This window comes from Capra hircus, chromosome 10 (genome assembly GCF_001704415.2).
Source record: "Capra hircus breed San Clemente chromosome 10, ASM170441v1, whole genome shotgun sequence".
Lineage (NCBI taxonomy): Eukaryota > Metazoa > Chordata > Mammalia > Artiodactyla > Bovidae > Capra > Capra hircus.
Window position 1 is genome coordinate 45,037,862 of NC_030817.1, and position 19,724 is coordinate 45,057,585.

The 19,724-nt window shown below is 41.9% G+C and overlaps 1 protein-coding gene across 1 annotated transcript in view; it reads right to left on the reverse strand.

Moving 5' to 3' along the window:
* Positions 1–19,724, reverse strand: part of MYO5C (myosin VC) — a 117,557-nt gene that overhangs the window by 10,520 nt on the left and 87,313 nt on the right. Inside the window, exons 33-38 of the mRNA XM_005685762.3 lie at positions 16,809–16,896; positions 13,248–13,346; positions 11,819–11,973; positions 9,187–9,276; positions 6,426–6,576; positions 5,092–5,374 (exon numbers count right to left, since the gene is read on the reverse strand). Of these exons, the coding sequence (XP_005685819.2) occupies positions 5,092–5,374; positions 6,426–6,576; positions 9,187–9,276; positions 11,819–11,973; positions 13,248–13,346; positions 16,809–16,896 (866 nt within the window). The remainder of the gene's footprint in view (positions 1–5,091; positions 5,375–6,425; positions 6,577–9,186; positions 9,277–11,818; positions 11,974–13,247; positions 13,347–16,808; positions 16,897–19,724) is intronic.

The following is a 19,724-nucleotide window of genomic DNA, read 5'->3' on the forward strand; positions in this document are numbered from 1 at the left end:
AGCCCCAAAAATACCATTGACAAATTGGGTCTGGTTGACAGAATATTCTACCCAACAACTGAAGAATGTACATTCTTTTCAACTGCATTTGGAATATTCACAAAAGTAGACTGTATCCTGGGTCATAAAAGCAAGTATTAACAAATTTAAAAATAACTGAAATCATATAAATTTTCTCATCATTTCATGGCAAATAGATGGGGAAACAGTGGAAACAGTGACAGACTTTACTTTATTGGGTTCCAAAATCACTGCAGATGGTGACTGCAGCCATGAAATTAAGAGACGCTTGCTCTTTGGAAGAAAAGCTATGACCAACCTACACAGCATATTAAAAAGCAGAGACATTACTTTGCTGACAAAGGTCCGTCTAATCAAAACTATGGATTTTCCAGTAATCATGTACGGATGTGAGAGTCAGACCATAAAGAAAGCTGAACACCAAAGAATTGATGCGTTTGAACTGTGGTGATGGAGAAGACTCTTGAGAGTCCCTTGGACTGCAAGGAGATCCAACCAGTCAACACTGAAGGAAATCAGTCCTGAATATTCATTGGAAGAACTGATGCTGAAGCTGAAGCTCCAGTACTTGGCCGCCTGATGCAAACAGCCAACTCATTGGAAAAGACCCTGATGCTGGGAAGGATTGAAGGCAGAAGAAGGGGACAACAGAGGATGAGATGATTGGATGGCATCACCGACTCAATGGTCCTGAGTTTGAGCAAGCTCTGGGAGATGGTGAAGGACAGGGAAGCCTGGTGGGCTGCAGTTCATGGGGTTGCAAAGGGCCATGACTTAATGACTGACCAACAACAACAAATATAAAGTTTGTTTTTTTCAATGTAAAAGTATTTATAAGTTTGTGTTTTAAAAATAAATCTGGGAAAGTCTAAGACAAAGTGGGATGGTTGGGAACTCTAGCATCATAATCTACAGTGTATATTAACCTGTGTGCATCTAGAGATCTTTTTAAAAATTGTGGTAGAAAATACATAACATAAAATTACCATGTTAACCATTGTAAGTGTATAGTATAGCATAGTAGTCTTAACTATATGCACCATGTTGTGAAACTAAGCTCCCAGAACATTTTGTAAAACTGAACTGTACAAGCATTGAACAACAACTCCCTTTTTCTCTCTCTCTCATCAGCTCCAGGCAACCACCATTCTACCTTTTGTTTCTAAGAGTCTGACTGACAAAGTATATTCTTTAAGCACAACAAAATTAAACTAAAATCAATAACAGAAAGGTAACAAGAAAGTCTCTAAACACTTGGAAATTAAACAACACACACTTCTATACCATCTAAGAGTCAAAGGGTAAGACTTGAGGGAAATTAAAAAATATTTTGAATTGAACAAAAATGAACTGAACAACATACATCAAAACTGTGTGTTGAGGGATAGAGTTAAATTAGTGCTTGGAGAGAAATGTATAGCATTAAATGCTTATGTTAGAAAAGAAAAGTCTCAGAGCTAATAATCCAGGCTTCTACTTTAGGAAACTAGAAGAAAACTAAATGCAAAGTAGGTAGAAGGAATGAAAAAAGACAGTAACAGAAATCCATTAAATTTAAAAAATAAGACCAAATCAATGAAATCAAAACCTGGTTCTTTGAAAAGATCATAAAATTGATATACCTGTAGCAAGATTGACCAAGGAAAAGAGAAGACAAATTACTCACAGAGGAGTGGAAGAGAGGCCATTGCTACAAATTCTGCAGAAATTAAAAGAATAATAAAGGAATATTCTGAACAGAGATACACACATTACCTCAACTGTGATGAAGTGGACTAATTCCTTGAAAACCAAAAACTACCAGACTCACCTAAGATGAAATCTATGACCTGAATAATCTCACAACTACTAAAAACAAGAAACACAAAACACGAATCCATTGTTTAAAGCCTTCTGAAAAACAAAAAACTCTGAGGTTGCTGCCATTCCCAAGGGACTACAGCATGTATTTCTCATGCTGGCACTCTGCTCTGTCTCTGTAAGTCATCTTTCTAGATCCACCCATCACTCTGGTTCTCCTTTCAAGGAGGGCTATTCATACCCTGCCCTAAGCATTTCTTCACTGAGGCCTGTGCTCATTTGTCTAGTTCTTGGGCTGAAATCCTTCTTGTCCTCCAAGACCCAAGTCAATGCCTTTTGTATTCTCCCCAGATTCCCTCAGGACAACAAGCAATGTCTGTACTTGGGCCACATCATTCTGGTTCCTAACAGAACTGTCTCCACAGGCCCTACCTAGGTTCTTATCAAAGAACCCTGGGTGGGCTTCCTTGAAGGCTCAGTGGTAAAGAATCCACCTGCCAATTCAGGAGACACGGGTTCAATCTCTGATCCGAGAAGATCCCACTTGCCGTGGAACAACTAAGCCCATACACCACAGCTGTCGAGCCTGTGCTCTAGAGCCTGGAAGCCACACCTACTGAAACCATGAGCCACAATTACGGAAGCCCCCGCACCTAGAGCCCATGCTCGGCAGCAAGAGAAGCTGCTGCGATGTGAAGCCTGCACACTGCAACTAGAGTAGCCCCCACTTGCTGCAATTAGAGACTTGCACAGCAATGAAGATCCAGCAGAGCCATACATATATATATGATGCCTGGGCAAAATCACCACAATGGAACTTGCAATAAAAATGCTACTGTGTAGACAGTGAAATAAAGTTCCACATAAGATAATATTTTTTATAAATTTATGACTGCTGCTGCTGCTGCTAAGTCGCTTCAGTTGTGTCCGACTCTGTGAGACCCCATAGACGGCAGTCCACTAGGAACAAAAACAAAGAACTATGTACTAGGAAAACTTTTACATTTTCCCAGGAACTGGTCTGCTTCTCCGTGCCAGATGAGACCAGAGAGCTACTGGTGTTTTGCCTTTTTCTCCTGGCAGTCAGAAAGCCCAGTGCCTGTTTTCAAGCCACTCTGTCCACTGTTTATGTTTCTTTTCTTGGAGTTTGATTTTCCACTTGTGTTCATGTTTTGCTACTGCAGTGCTTACGTTGTCATGGTAAAATCATTGCCAGTCCTGAAGTACCTTGTTTATGGCAGAAGCTGAATCAATGTCTGAATGAACAAATGTCTCTAAGATGCATGTGCTGTTCACTCAGAGCAACACACTAGAAAGGCAGCACTTCCCTAACAGCACTTCCAATCGGTGAGAGGAAGGAGTGCTGGGCGCCTATGGGGACAAGCATTCACTCAGCTTGGGGACCTACTGGTGGAATAAGAATTGTTTAGCAAAGACTTTGGTGACATGTGTAGGCTTATAACTTGACTTTAAATAAGCCTGAGGCCTGCCCCAGAGGACTTCAGGGCATCTGTTCAGAGCTTGGGAAATAAACAGAAACCTTTCCTCTCAGTGAAGAAGAAAAGACCCACAAAGCCCAGCCCTCCTGAATACTCCTTTGTAACTGAAAACCACAACCTGGGGTCATGGGAATTTCACACACTGCTTTGTAGAGATGTCCAGGTTTCACCAACGCTAAGAAGACGTAATGGATGCCTCTTGTGTACCACTTGGCTTAGTAAACTTCTCAGGTCACTTTTCATTGTGTCACTGCCATCATCACCACCCTACATCCTCCCGTCACCTACAGGTATCAAATCCGTGTGCATATTAAAAAATCTTAAATATCTACCCTCTATTATGTGCTTTCTAATCATGTGACAGTGTTAATTCAAACCATAGCTAATGATCTGTGTTTTCTTGGTTTAGAGACAGAGAAGCTGACACACTTCAAAACTGGATGACTAGATTTCCAGGTGGCACAATGGATAAGAATCTGCCTGCCAAAGCAGGGGACGCAGGTTCAGCCTCTGGTCCGGGAAGACCCCGCACAACATCAGGCAACTAATCCCACATGCCACAGCTACTTAGCCTGAGCTCTAGAGCCCGTGCCCTGCAACTAGAGAAGCCACTGTAATGAGAGGCTTTCACACTGCAAAGAAGGATAGCCCCATAAGAGACAACTAGAGAAAGCCCTCGAAAAGCAACAGAGACTCAGCACAGCCAAAAATAAATAAATACACAAAAATAAATTAAAAAAAACAAACTGGATAATCATGTCTGCAGGATGAACTCTCAATGCTTGACCTGGCATTTTATGCCCTCCCAATCTAGGTCCAGCTTACCACTCTACTGCAGTCCTATAGATCCTGACATAAGCCTTCACTTAATTCAGCTGCTGCTGCTGCTGCTAAGTTGCTTCAGTCGTGTCCAACTCTGTGCGACCGCATAGACGGCAGCCCACCAGGCTCCCCCGTCCCTGGGATTCTCCAGGCAAGAACGCTGGAGTGGGTTGCCATTTCCTTCTCCAATGCACGAAAGTGAGAAGTGAAAGGGAAGCTGCTCAGTTGTGTCCGACCCTTAGCGACCCCATGGACTGAAGCCTACCAGGCTCCTCTGTCCATGGGAGTTTCCAGGCAAGAGTACTGGAGTGGGTTGCCATTTCCTTCTCTGCACTTAATCTAGACAGAGCTATTAATATTTACTGCTGCCTGAGGAGGGGTCCTCACTCAGTCCTACCGCTATGGCTTTGCCCACTCATTCCCTTGCCTGGAATGTTCTTCCATTTTTGATCACTCACAAACAGTTTTCAGGCTTCTTTAACTTTTCTGGCCACGATCATCTCTCCTCTCTGAAGCACTTCCTGTACCACTTATTTATGACTTCATTATAGTGGTCTTGGATCATCATTTAGCTTCTCAATAGTAGGGATCAAATCACCCTTTCCTTTGTTTCCTGTGTCCCCCACCAGCAGTGCTAGTCACAGAGGTGGTGGTCAACAAATACTGGCTGCATATATGATAACCACAGAGGGCCAGAATTTAAAACACACAGTTATTAGTTCTTAGTTGAAGCCACTCTGCCAGAGTGTCAAGTTAGCATAGGTAGAATGATGGGAGGAGGGCCTGGCATCAGATGGCTGACATCTCCATGGCTCTAAGAGTCATTTTGCACACCCTCCAGCAGTGCCGCTCTTGAGGAGGGAGGGCGGGCAGAGTGTGCAGTCTCGGACTTCAGGAGCATCCTTTCCAGCCAGGCTCTCCAGGGTTAGTGATGGCTTACGGGTCTTACCTTATCTGCATCCCTTTTCTACAGGAGCACATGTCCTTGCGCAGGAAGAGGCTGTTCAGGGTGACCGCCCCGATCAAGAAGAAGAGCTGCTTCACTGCCTGCCTCACGATCTCAGGGTCCAGGCCATTCTGGCACATGGTGCTGTAGAAGTAGCTCAGCTGCTGCAGGACGGAGGCCACCGTGTAGGCATCCGTGTCATCTATGCTGGAGGACCGCTTCCGGAAGCCTGTGGGTTTCAGGCCAGAAATGCCCTGCAGACTCTCGTATTCCAGCATGCCCGGCACTGCAGAGAGAAATGGAAGCTTTCCTTGCACATGCAGTGGGGACGCCCAGAGGACACTTCCCCTGCTCTCATGCGTCTATTCCAGGAGTCGGACAATGTTCACAAGAGTTAGTGTGGATACAGCTGTAACAGAGACAGCAGAAGGATGGAGGGTGGGGGAACACAGGGGTGTAAGCGGTGGATGGGAATGAACCACCATCTACAGCAGGGGAACAGTTCCTCTTCTTTCAACTTGACAGGAGAGAGAGCTGGTTAGCGTGACAACTCATGGTCTGGAACTACTTAAAGCCAACAGTATTTAAATTTCAGAAAACTAAAGAAAATATACAAGAATTTGAGTGGAGCTCTAGGATTTCAAAAATACTTGGCTCAGAACCAGGATTAGCCACATAACTAGCAGCAGTTCTCCCAAATCTTTCCCTACAGGATGGATCCCCCTTATAGAAAGAGAACTATGACCCATGTACTTTTATACATGTAATCACTTTAGGCAATCAGAGAATTAAATAGTGGGCATTTATATTAATAAAGTTTCTTGTTTTAAAATTATGTTCTTTGAAGCTACAGTAGAGAAGCATACTTATGTAGGTGATATTGTGAATCTCTTATTTGCATTGTGGTTAGGGAAAATCTCTAAAAATAGTATTACTTGAGGAAAAAATGGGTCTCTTCCTTCCTGAGTATCATGGCTGTACCACCTCTGAAAATTAATGCTTGTTTTCGGAAGATGTAGATGTTTTTGTGTGAACGTTTGCTTATACCACTGGAAACATGACCAAATCACAATTTGGACCATCAACACCACACTGGCCTTTTCTGCTACTATGAGTACTAAGTATCACCCTACTGACTAATACCACCTATGTCAACATGACTTAGTTGCTTTCTTTGGGGGAAGGGTGGGACAGAAAAGGATAAGACTAAACCAATAAATTATTTCACTATTGGCTTAAAAAAAATTATGTGCTTTTCAATTACACATTCCACACAGATTCATTTTTTTAAGGTCTCAATATCATAAATATTTCTTAGTCATCGATTCTTTTCTTACCTATTATTGGTTGAATGTTATTTTCCATTACGATAATGAACTGATGATATATTCGTATAGCCACATCACTGAGAATCTGTCTGTATTCTGAAAGGTCAAAATTGTTCAAGCAATTCTTATTCTGATGTGGACTATTATGCTTCATGAATTCCTGAAAGTAATTTTGAACATATAAATATTAGAATAATGTAGACACATAGGAAATTAAAATACTATCTCTGTATCTAATGATATTACAATGTTTCTACTATAACTCCTACACTTGATGTCTGATCTGCATCAGATGAATTCTTAATGTTTAGGATAGCATTTATTTTCTATAACTAACTACACTTGACCCTTAAATGATATATGTTTGAACTACGTAGGTCTGCTTACATGTGGACCTTTTCCACTAAGTTATGTATTATATAGTACTCCATGACCTACAGTTGATTGAATCTAAGGATCTATAAATATTACTGTTCTGTTTAACTTTTCAACAAATATGTACCTCCAGAATTAGGCTACACTGGAAAACAACCCCCATGGAAGCTCATAGGAAAAACAGCAAAGCATCCAAGGAAATAAACTGCTGTAAGAGGTTGATAGATGCAATAAATGAGATTCATGACTTTATAGTTACAGAGTATAGGCCAATCTGAAATGCTTTAATATGAGTGCTATGTACTGAATATTTGTTTCCCCCTCACATTTATATCTTGAAGCCATAACCTCCATTGTGGCTAGATTTGGAGATGGGGTCTCTGTCTCCATGTTATTAAGGTTAAACAAGGTCACAAGGGTGGGAGTCCTGATCTGATGGGATTAGTGTTCTTATAAAAGGAGACACTAGAGACATCACTCTCGCTTTCTATCCCATGCACTGAGGAAAGGCCATGTGAGTACATAGGGAGAAGGTGGCTATCTTCAATTCCAGAAGTGAACTTTCACCACTTATGCTTGTACCCTGATCTCAGATTTCCATTCACCAGAGCTGTGAGAGAATAAATTCCTGTTGTTTAGGCCACCTAGTCTGTGGTATTCTGTTATAGCATCCCAGCCTGAACATGGTAATACATTTACAATGTTCAAAGAAGTAACATTTAAAAAAAATTTTAAGATAAGAATAGGACATTATAAAAGGCAGAGGTAAAAAAGAATCATTGGAATTTTAGAAATAAAAATACAGTAATTAAAGAATCTTCAGACAAGGAAAAAACATTGTACACATGGTTAAAGTGGGTAAAGAAAGGATTTTTAAAATGGTGATGCAATTAAAAAATAAATAAATTTTTAAAAATGGTGATGATATGCCTCCCATTAAAGCCACACAGATGCCAGCTTATCTTAAAAGGCGTGGTCTGTGCCCCTCTCTGCCCCAATGTAAGAAGTTGGATTTTCTTTACTTATTTCTGCTTTTGTTCTTTAATACTAGTAGGATTACTCATATTTTATTTTCTCTCCTGAAAGAAGACATGTGATCATTACTTCACATGTCAATTTGGGATAAATAATCACATGAATTATGGATAAAAGCATAATTATGAACTCTAAATTTGAATTATTTAGAAGAAAAAAGAACTTCATGATCTCAGGGTAGGGAAGAACTTCTTGAACAGGACACTGAATCATGTATCATAAAAGAACAGGACAGATAGATTTAAGTACATCAAAATTCAAAACTTGTGGATGACAAACGGCTCCATAAAGAAAAGTCAGTGATAGGCCAGAATCTATGTAAAGATCTCCTACAAATCAATAAGAAAAAAGAATCACCCCTAAAAACGGAGAATGGATGTGACTAGGCAATCTAAAAAACAATCCAACTGATGAGTAAGCATATGAAATGATGCTTGACCTTGCTAGTGATCAAGCAATTACAATTTAAGTCAACAGAGTATCATCTTATACCCATGAGACTGATAAATGATAAAATATCTGTCAATACCTAGTGTTTGTAAAGGTATGAGATACCAGAACTATATATACTACTGATAGGACTATAAAATGGTATAACCATTTTGCAGAGCATTAAAAATCCCAGTCATTTTTGTTCTTTTAGGTCAATGAAATAATGTTCTGTGAGTACTTGATGGTGAAGAACTTCATTATAATGTCAGCCCCTTGAAAGCAGAGTCAGAATGGCAAAGGATTTACAGATGATGGAGGAATAATCAAAATCTTGTAGTGATAACAGCTATGAAAAAGTAGGCAGGTTGAACTAAAGGCTATGTTTTGGAGTGATAACATTAACAACTTCAGAATTGTACAGCCAGAAGGAAAATAAAAAATCACTGAATCTATCTCATGAATTTTTTAAAAAGATTTTTTGATGTGAACCATTTTAAAAGTCTTTATTGAACTGGTTAGAACATTACTTCTGTTTTATGTTTTGTTATTTTTTGACTGCAAGGCATGTGGGATCTCAGCTCCCCAACCAGGGATTGAACCCACGCCCTCTCCTTGAAAGATGAAGTCTCAACCAGTGGACCACCGGGGAAGAATCCACCTCATGTAATTTGGAAGTCAAGGACACTGAGGCTTAGTATCATGCCCGAGGTCTAAACCTCCTTCTGGAAGTGTTTTTGCCTGTGACCTCCATTCAGCTGGTGACGTGAAGCTGGTCTCCTGGGTAAGAAGGAAGCCAGGAGACCAGTTGGAGCAGAGGATGCCCCTGGGCTGGGCAATCTGATTCCTAATTCCTCCGGCGAGCTTGGGGCCACGAGGGGGTTGCAGACTGGCGGGCAGTACAGAACACAGAGCAGGCAGGCGTCCCTACCTCTTCTCCACTGTACTGCTTCAGGCAATTGAGGAAATGACAGGTATTGGAAAGCCAAAAGGACAGCATCTCAAAGTCTTCTAAATGTTCCTTAAAAAAAAACAAGAAAAGACAAAGATGGATTTTGTTATTGTTCTGAGCCAAGAACAGACATATCTTACTTGTTTTTCTAGCTGGTGGCTTTTGACCAAAAATAATTCTTCTTTTATTCATTAAAGACTTTATTAAATTTATACTATAAAAAGAATTTTATTTTCTTGGGCTTCAAAATCACTGAGGATGGTGACTGCAGCCATGAAATTAAAATACAGACACTTGCTCCTTAGAAAAAAAGCAATGACAAATCTAGACAGCATATTAAAAAGCAGAGACAATACTTTGCCTACAAAGGTCCATATAGTGAAAACTATGGTTTTTCCACTAGTCATGTATGGATGTGAGAGTCGGACAATAAAATAGGCTGAGTGCCAAAGCTTTTGAACTGCAGTGCTAGAGAAGACTCTTGAGAGTCCCTTGGACTGCAAGGAGATCAAATCAGTCAATCCTAAAGGAAATCAACCCTGAATATTCATCGGAAGGACTGATGCTGAAGCTGAAGGTCTAATACTTGGGCAACTGATATGAAGAGAAATTAACTGGAAAAGACCTCCTGATGCTGGGAAGGATTGAAGGCAGGAGAAGGGGACAACAGAGGCTGAGATGGTTGGATGGCATCACCAACTCAATGGACATGAGTTTGGGCAAGCTCTGGGAGATAGTGAAGGACAGGGAAGCCTGGCATGCTGCAGTTCATGGGGTTGCAAAGAGTCAGACATGACTGAGCAACTGAACAACAACAACATGAAAATAAAGTCATATTTATTTAGCAGGTTATGGTTTGCAAAGTACTTCTGTACAGGTTATATCATCTGTTATGACACTTGAAGTAGGCACTGTAGGAATGCCTGAGAAACGTCTCAGTCCTTGGCCTCCAAATGTCACATTCTGACTGGGAAGGCAGACATGACATATATAGGACACAGCTAAATAGGTGGCTGACAGCTTACATGATAGGCATAGGATGTGCTGCAAAAACTCAGAGGATGCAGAAATGATGGGGAACCAGGGCAGCTGAGAAAACCACAGAGAGAGGCAGGATATCCTCCCTGAAGGAAAAGGGTGGCCAGACAAGAGCTCAGGATCCAGGACTCTGCTGGCAAGAACATTCCAACTTATGGGACAGGAAGGAGAGGAATGAGCAAAGGAGTCAGAGGTAATAAAGACCAGAGAGATAAGAAGGAAACTGGGAGAGCCCTGGGTTTTGAAAACAACGTCAGAGAGTTTCAAAGAGGTGCTGCTACCGTTTAATCCACTTAAAGAGAATAAGTTAATAAAATACCACTGGATTTAGCAAGAGGAATTACTGGTGATCTTTCTGTGGAGTAATGTGGGTAGAAGCCAGACTGCAAGGAGTGAAAAATAATTGGTGGAGACAACTATTTTAAGTGCTTTGGCAGCCAGGAGGGGGTGTGTGAGAAAAAGGCCCAGTGGTCAACGGGGTATGTGGAACAAGCGAGGGTTGCTTTAACGTGCTGTGCACTGGAGTGGGAGGAGCATGGAGCTGCTGAAGAAGCTGAGATGGAAGATGCTCACAAGAAAGGATTTATACTCCGTATGTTACGTATCCTTCACTTTCAAAGTATTTAAACGTTCCAGAGTAGCAAGAAGGGGCAAATACTGTGTGCCTACAGCCTGGAACATAATGCAAGCGTGTCTGGAGAAAACCCAATTTATGAAAATAGGAACAGGGAAAACATGAATTTATGGCAGTCTCTTCTAAGAACACATTGGTGGCTCCCATGAAGACTGACTGTAAAGCACCAAATCAATGTTAGTTTTCTACTCCTAACTTCCGATGAATAATGAATTCTTAGTATAAAATTGGGCAGGGTGGATGGTGGAATAATTACCCATTTCCTGATGCACTCACTGTTTTTATTTCTTCTTTTTTCCAAGAGTATTTAAGATAGAGTTTGAGTGCTCATGACTTTTCTAGAACACATATTTTACTAAAAGTGAGATAGGACTTTCCCAACTAAACATTTTAAATATATCTCATAATCAAACATTACTTCTTATTTGGAAGGGGAATAAAGGATAATGGATCTATATTTTACTGGTCCCTTACATATACCTTATCTTCATGTCTGGGCTAAGAATAGAAGTATATACTGTGGTTTCATAAGGGAGAATTACATAAGTGCCAAGGGAAGAGATGAGTAATTTTTCGGCTATTCCTATTCCTTGGCATTCAAACTTGTTACGTGGATAGACACATACTCCCTACAGTCAAGAATCTCACACCTGAGGGGACAGACGTGATGGGGTGGTGGCCATCAGGTTGTAGTCTTACAGGTAAGGACTTGAGGTGTAACTGGCAGTGTCCCACCCTTAGGGCTGTCTGTCCTAAGCTGTCTTTTCCTAATAGCTTGGCGTCTTTCACTGACTGGGCCCCTGACTGGTTTGAAGAAGCATGTGGTTGACCAAACACTGGAGATGTAGGATGGGAAAAGTCTGGGCATCTGGTCATTTCCACAAATGTTCCTAAAGTAGCCATAATACCAAGGTCCAATGTCAAAAAAGTAGTTCCTACCTTAACCACCTGCTTGATGCCACTAATGGTGCTGTTCATGAGGGACTTGAGCATGTCGGCATCGTTCAGAGAGTCTGCGTAGCGCACACACATGAACAGGATGTGAGCCGGCAGCCCGGGGATCATGTTCACCACCACACCGCGGGGCTTCAGGTCTGGAGCAGAGAGAGCCGGTGAGGATTACAGTGCTCCCGATAAGAAACCTATGATGATGGGTGGGGATGTCCACTTTTCTGTACTTGATGCAGTGCCTGAATACTGAGAGATGTTTTTTCCCTTTGAGGAATTAAAGCTGGCTTTTTTCCTTAGCAAAAATATACATGCAGGTGCCACCTGCTTCTCTTACTTCTCATTTGCAAAGTACTTTCTCTTTTCCAAGGTTGAATAAAAGACAGAATTTCATATCTCCAGGGTAAGAGAGGAACCCCAGTCCATGCACCCCTACTTCAGCCTCTATGATGAGGATGAAATGATCTTAGCAATCACATGCATCTGCCATGAAAACAGGTGTACAACAGTCCAGCAGAGGAGGATCAGTTCGCCTTGAGGAGAAGAGGATGGCTGGAAGTCAGAGTAGGGATGTAGAGAGAAACTTTATAGAACAAGTTAAGAAAAGCAGACAAAGACCTCCCCATGTCTGCATTAGGACAGGGGAACAAAGAGGCCTCTCAGCTGTGTACCAGTGCAGGGTGGAAAAAATGGGTAGGAGGCGTCTGTGCTCTGAGCAGGGTCACTTAGGAGAAGAGGAGTAAGGCTATACATGGGCTTTCTGTTTTGAGATCTTGGGACCAGCTGATAGGGAGGCAGCTTTTCGCCTTCTCCCTAGAAGACTATGTGGTTTCCATGGTGAAGACAGGCAGGCTAGGAGGACTTGTTCTAAGACTGCCAACCACAGAGCATGCCCATCGGGAGATTCCTGCAATAGCCACGGCTGAGAAGGCCCTGCCATATTACCTGCAAACAAATTTCTCAGCAGAAGGCAAATGGAACAAGGGAGCCACAGTTACTTCTCCATGGTTCCTGTGCTAAGACACAATGATGAGGAGATTTGCCTTCTACCCTGACCACGTGATGAGACTTGGGAAGAGGTTAGGGTAGTGCATCTCAACTGAAGGCAAGGTAGCACATGCCAGAGGGTATGTGGCAATGTCTGGAGGCATTTTTTTTTTTTATTGTCATGATTAGGGGTTGCCACTGGCTTCTAGAGAATAGAAGTCAATGATACTGCTCAATATCCTACAATACAAAGCCCCTAGTCACCCGAAACAAAGAATCACATGGTCAAAAATGGTGAGGCTGAGAAGCTCTGTGCTAGGGGAAGAAGCAGTGGAGGAACAAGAGGAACCATCATCCCTGCCCAAGACCGTGGCAATGACTAACACTCATGTTTTCAAAAATCAAGCAAACATTCAGTTCCAGGTTTCACTACCAAGAATGAGGTTTTGAATGAGCTTGGCCTCATCTTCTATCTTGTATTCCAGCATTCCAAGGTACTCCTTGGGTCCTGAGGACAGGTGCACGTCATTGGCTGTAGGCAGAGGCAAATAATCAGCTAAATACATAATAACAACTTCCACCAGCATCATAATGAGACTACTCCATCTCTTTCATTCCCACTCTGGCTGATTTGCCCATGAAATTCTCTGGCTTTCCGATAAATGCAAACTTTATTGAATCCTGAAGAATTTCTTCTGGTAGCAATTCTTATCTGTGAGCATATCCATGAGTATAGCTGCCAGTGTATATTCTCACTGTCACCTGGTATATAATGGGTACAGTAGGGATACGAAAGCAATCCAGGATGTTGCTCCTGCCTTATTACAGTTTAAAAAAATGAGATTCACAAAACATGTAGTGTGCAGTCACCAGACTGCATGATCCCAAGGCGGCTGGACTAGTTTAACGACAATTTAAAAAATCTTAAAGTTCTGGAGTTCATAGACTAAAACAGATCTTATAGTACAAAAATCGAAGTGTCAGCAGGGCTGCTTTTCTTCTGGAGGCTCTAGTGGAGAATTCATTTCTTGCCTTTTCCAGTTTCTAGAGGCTGACCACATTCCTTGGCTCCGGCCACGTCACTCTGACCTCTGCTTCTATCATCACTTCTTTCTCTCTCTCTGCTTCCCCTGTTACATCACCTTCCCTCACTCTGTCATTCCTGTCTCTTTCTTACCGAGTCTCTTGTGATTATATTGGATGTAATTGGATGATCCAGGATACTCTCCTCATCTCAAGATCCTTCACGTAGGGACTCCCCTTGGTGGTCTAGTGGTTTAGAATCCACCTTCAATGCAGGGGACATGGGTTCAATTCCTGGTTGGGGTACTGAGATTCCACATACCATGGAGCATCTGAGCCTGTGTACCACAGCTACTGAGCCTGTGTGCTCTGGAGCCTGTGCCCACAGCTAGAGAGTCAGTGCACCACATCAAAGATGATGCAGGGAGATCCTGCTTGCCACAGCTAAGATCTAAGGCAGCCAAGCAAATAATTTTTTTTTTTAAAATAAAAGGTCTTTCACATACTCACATATACAAAGCCCCTCTGCCATGTAGAGTCACATACTCATAGGTTCTGGGGATTGGGATGTGGACATCTTTGGGTGGGCCACAGTCTGCCCTCTGGTCCCCAAAGACTCATGTCTACTCTGAGAGGAGATGTGACTACAGAAGCACAGGTTAGAATGTCAGAATGACTCTAAAGATTTTCAGCTGCCAAATTTGAAGATGCTGGAAGAGGCCCACCAGTCAGGAAAAGTGGGTGGCCTCTGGAAGCTGGAAAAGGCAAGGGAATAGAATCTCCCCCTAAAGCTTCCAGAAGCCCTGCTGACATGTTGATTTTAAGCCAGTGAACACCATTTTGAACTTCTGACATCTAGAACTGTAAGTTTCGTGTTCTATTAAGCCACTAATTTCACAGTGATTTGCTAGGCAGCCATGGGAAATAAATACAGAGGACATAAGAATTTACGCAGAGGTAGGTTAGAACTGTTGAAAAACGGTTCTTGAAGGAGGTAGCACTCCAGCTGGGCCAAGAAAAGTGAGTAGGCTCTGATGGGTGAGAAAGAAGATAATACAGGCAAAGAATTAACCGAACTCTCTTCTACTGCTTGAGAATTTGTTCTGTGATTTACTAGCCCTGTTCCCTTGAAGACTGATAAAGGTAGAATGTTAAGTATTTCACTAAGCAACCTGTTTATGGTAAGAAGGACCTCTGATTGCTGAACTGCATCTAGACTGGGAACACCAATAATTGATGCAGAAGTACCTGATAAGGACATCATATTCCAGGTATTCTTAAGTGTGGTTACTTGTACCTGAGCATGTTCCTTGGGAGCTAGTACCACCCAAAGAGTGTCCTACAGGTACTGGCTTTTCCTGACAACAGGCATGTGAGTGAGCTTGGAAGCAGGTACTCCAGCTCCAGCTAAGCCTTCAGATGTCAGCATCCTTGCTGACTACTTTACTGTGACTCAGAGCTAGAACCACGCAGCTGAGCTGCTTATAGATTCTTGACCTTCAGAAATTATACTGTTAAGTGTTTGTTGTTTTAAGCTGCTAAATTTGGGAGTAGTTTGTTTTTTTAATATAAATTTATTTATTTTAATTGGAGGTTAATTACTTTACAAGGGAGTAGTTTGTTATATCAATAGATACCTGATAGAGGAATGGAAGCTGATGCATTCCACTTAAAACAAGTTGGGCTAGAGGTGATAATAGAAAGGTGAAGGAGTAATCTTAGAGGCAAAAAGGGAGTAGGACTCAGGAAAACTGAGGAACGGCAGGTGGATTTTGAAAGTCCTTATGTAGAGATGGCAACTGATTCATTCTTTCCAACAATGGGGATACCATGGGGTAATGGGAAGACAGACATGGTCTCTTCCCTCATGGGTCAGAATGACCTTTATCAATAATTATTGAGAGGAAAAGAGCCTCATTTTGGTTTTGGAAACTTAAAGTCTGATGCGAGAGTTGAAAAAAAAAAACAAAACAATAAAGAAGTTCTTCAAAGAAATGAGGATAGCAAAAGGAACAGAGAGTTGCAGACACAGCCTTAGTGACAGAGATTGGGTGAAAGCAGCAATATTGAACAAATGAGTAAAGAGTTAGAAGAGAAAAGTCAGAAAATTTCAGTGACTATTTGCAGGGCAGGAACAGAGACACAGACATAGAGACCAGACGTGTGGACACAGCAGGGGAAGGGGAGGATGGGATGCATTTCGAGAGAAGCACTGAACATATACATTACCATATGTAAAATAGATGGCCAGTGGGAAGCTGCTGCACAACACAGGAAACTCAACCTGTGGCCACCGTGACAACCTAGAAGGGTGGGATGGGGTGTGGGGGGAGGCTGAAGAGGGAGGGGACGCATGTATACTTTTGGTTGATTCACACTGTTGTATGGCAGAAACCAGCACAGCATTGTAAAGCAATTATCTTCCAATTAAAAATCAATTTAAAAAAAGAAAAATTCAGTGACACAGAAGCAGGCAAAGGAAAGAAAGGTGGAGAATCTTTTTCCTTGGAACTTATAAGGACACTCTGTGTACAGTTCAGTTCATGTTGAGGACTTCAGTCTGGCTTCTTAGCTATCTAATAGATATCTAATTAGCTATCTAGTATCTTTTCTTCTAATAGAAAGTAGGATATTGACCCCATATAACAGAGAGGAAATAAACTTTAAAGCAGTTAAATCTCAAACTTTTTCACAGTTCCATTTTTACAATGAGAGAGTTAACAGAGAAAGAGGTTAAAAGCATTCCTTCCAGGGTACCCCTTACAATTACATGAGCACATCTGGTATCACCTGAGAGGTGGTGAGCCACCTGCCTGCCTCTAAGGATCTCCACTAGCCCATCATTGAGCCCCAAACACACCAGCAGAGACTTTTTCAAATTCTTTGGACCACATCAGGAAATAATATGTTAACACATGTAAACTTTAGCTGAAAGTTCAAAAAAATTGGAACGTGGATGTTGTTTTTCTACCTTTTTCAATTGTCTTGGTAAGAGTCTTCACTTGATCTTGTAACTTTTTAATCACTCTTTCCTTCATGTCTAACTCTTCTTCAAGATCCTACAAAAATCAAAAGAAAGAGGACGTTAGCGCAGAAGCATCTTAATTCTACTATTTGGTAAGAACTTTGCTGAGCTATAATTCACATACCACACAATTCACCCACTTAGTGTACACTCATGATTTTCAGTATAGTCAGTTGTGCAACCATCACCACCATCTGATTCCAGAATATTTTCATCACATTAAAAACAAACATATAACTTTTAGCTGGCACCCCTTTGCCCTCCTATTCCTTCCCAGCCCTGGACAACCACTAATCTACCTACTGTCTCTACATATTCGCCTATTCTAGATATTTAATATAAATTAAATCATAGAATATGTGGCCTTTCATGTCTGGCTTCTTTCATTTGGAATAACGCTTTCCAGGTTTATCTGTGCTGCAGCAGGTATCAGTACTTCATTGTTCTTTTGGCTGTGGGATCTTAGTTTCCTCCAAGCAGTGAAAGCACCGAGTCCTGACCACTGGCTGCTGCTGCTGCTGCTAAGTCGCTTCAGTCGTGTCCAACTCTGTGCGACCCCACAGACGGCAGCCCACCAGGCTCCTCCGTCCCTGGGGTTCTCCAGGCAAGAACACTGGAGTGGGTTGCCATTTCCTTCTCCAATGCATAAAAGTGAAAAGTGAAAGTGAATTCGCTCAGTCGTGTCTGACTCTTCACGACCCAGTGGACTGCAGCCCACCAGGCTCCTCCGTCTATGGGATTTTCCAGGCAAGAGTGCTGGAATGTGGTGCCATCGCCTTCTCCGCCTGACCACTGGACCACCAGGGAATTCCCAGTACTTCACTCCTTTTTTTTTTTAACTGAATACTACACTATCCTATTGTATGGATATACCACATTTATCTTGATCTACTTTTTCCTTGATAAAGCCATGCCCATCGTAGAGAGTTTAAAATTTTTCACACGCAGGTGTGAAAATGCGCTCTCTTGATGTCAGAAGCTGAAGGCAGAGAGGCTTCAGAGATTTGGGTCCCGGCTTTGCCTCTCCTTCCTGATAAAGGGGGTGGCCCTGCCTATGCTGAATTTGGCTCAAGAACCAGAAGAGTCTTGGACACCTATAAATATTTCCTATAAAGGGCAGAGAGTATTCAGGTTCTTCCTGAACTCCAAGGGCTTTGACACAGAAAGGATTCAGGCTTCCCTGATCCAGCAATTCCCACCTTGCAGTCAGTCCCCGTAGCCATGGGCCCTCTGGGGACTCTCAGAGCCCAGCGAAGTTGTGCTGTTTCTACTCATGGCTACCTCTCCCTACTATAGACATGTCCCTGGCTAAACACGTTAGGAGCTTTATCTGGCCTCACATGTGGGAGTGTGGGTACAGTTTCTTCCCTCCTATTTGAGCCTATTTTATAATACATCTAATAATTAAAGTCGCCCATCGATCTAGAACCTGAACAAATCACTGTTTACATTTTGATTTATTTCATTTTTTTTCCTCCTAACATGGCATATCTCCATTTTATAAAATTGGGTCATACTGCTTGTAAAGTTTTAAATTCTGTTTCTCATTATAGTACAGATATTTCCCCCATCATTGATAATATACCAAACTGTCTTCTGATATACACTAATTCAATCTACCCACTACAGCTGGGCATCCTTTCTTTTTTGCTGTGTCTAATACTATGCTGACCATTCTAGATGAAAATCCTTGTTCACATATTTGATTATCTACTTAGGACAGAATCTCAGAAGTTGAATCACTAAGTCAAAGGGAATGCACTTTCAGAGGTTCCTGATAATTTGCCTCCAAACTGCCACTAAGAAAGCTCACACCAATTTTTATCCCCCGAAATCATGTGTGGCTGTGCGTACTTCAGGGTGTTCTCACCAGCACCACGAGATCTCCATTATTTGCAAATCACCTAGCTTTAATTTGCTATTTCTTTGATAAACAGAAGATTGCTTAAACATTTCTTTCCAATTTTAAATAAATGATTTTCTTTGATTCAGAGGATCATGTAGTGGGCTGAATAGTATCTCCTTGAAATTCATATCCATTTTGATGGACATGTACACACTGCTATATTTAAAATGGATAACCAACAGGACCTACTGTATAGCCCAGGGAACTCTGCTCAATGTTGTGTGGCAGCTTACCTGGGAGGGGGATTTGGGGGAGAATGAATATACATATATATATGGCTGAGTCCCTTCAGAGTTCACCTGAAACTATCACAAAATTGTTAACTGGCTATACTCCAATATAAAATAAAAAGTTAAAAAACCTTCATATCCACTTAGAACCCCAGAATGTGACCTTACTAGAAATAGGGTCTCTGCAGTTGCAATTAAACCAAGGATCAATGTGAGGTCACACTTGATCAGATGGGTCCTAAATTCAATAAGACTATCCTTAATGGTGTGACTTGAGAAACCTATTCTCTGAGAAAGGCGTACCCCTCTCAAAAAAGATGGTCATCACCCAAGTGATGACCTGGATCATCTGACTAGAATGTATTATTTCCTATTAAATGTTAAACTCTCTGCATTCCTCTTTTTATATATATAACTACCCTTTTAAGTTAAGTTCTGCCACTGCAAAATGTGATTTTACCCTATCGTTTTTCTTGTGAGACAGGAAACAGGGCGGGCCTGACGAGGAGGAGCAGAGCCAGTGGACACGTGCAGCTGACCACTGCCTGGGGGAGCCCTTACCTGGTCATGGTCTTGGAGGCTGCCAGGCCAGGGAGGCGCCTGAGAGCATCTACCTCCCAGGAAACCACTCTATCTGCTGCTCTGGCGCTGCTCATCCTTGTGGGTCTCACACACCAATACAATTTCAGAAGAATTTCTGGGAGCTAACAGAGTTGCCAAATGCCA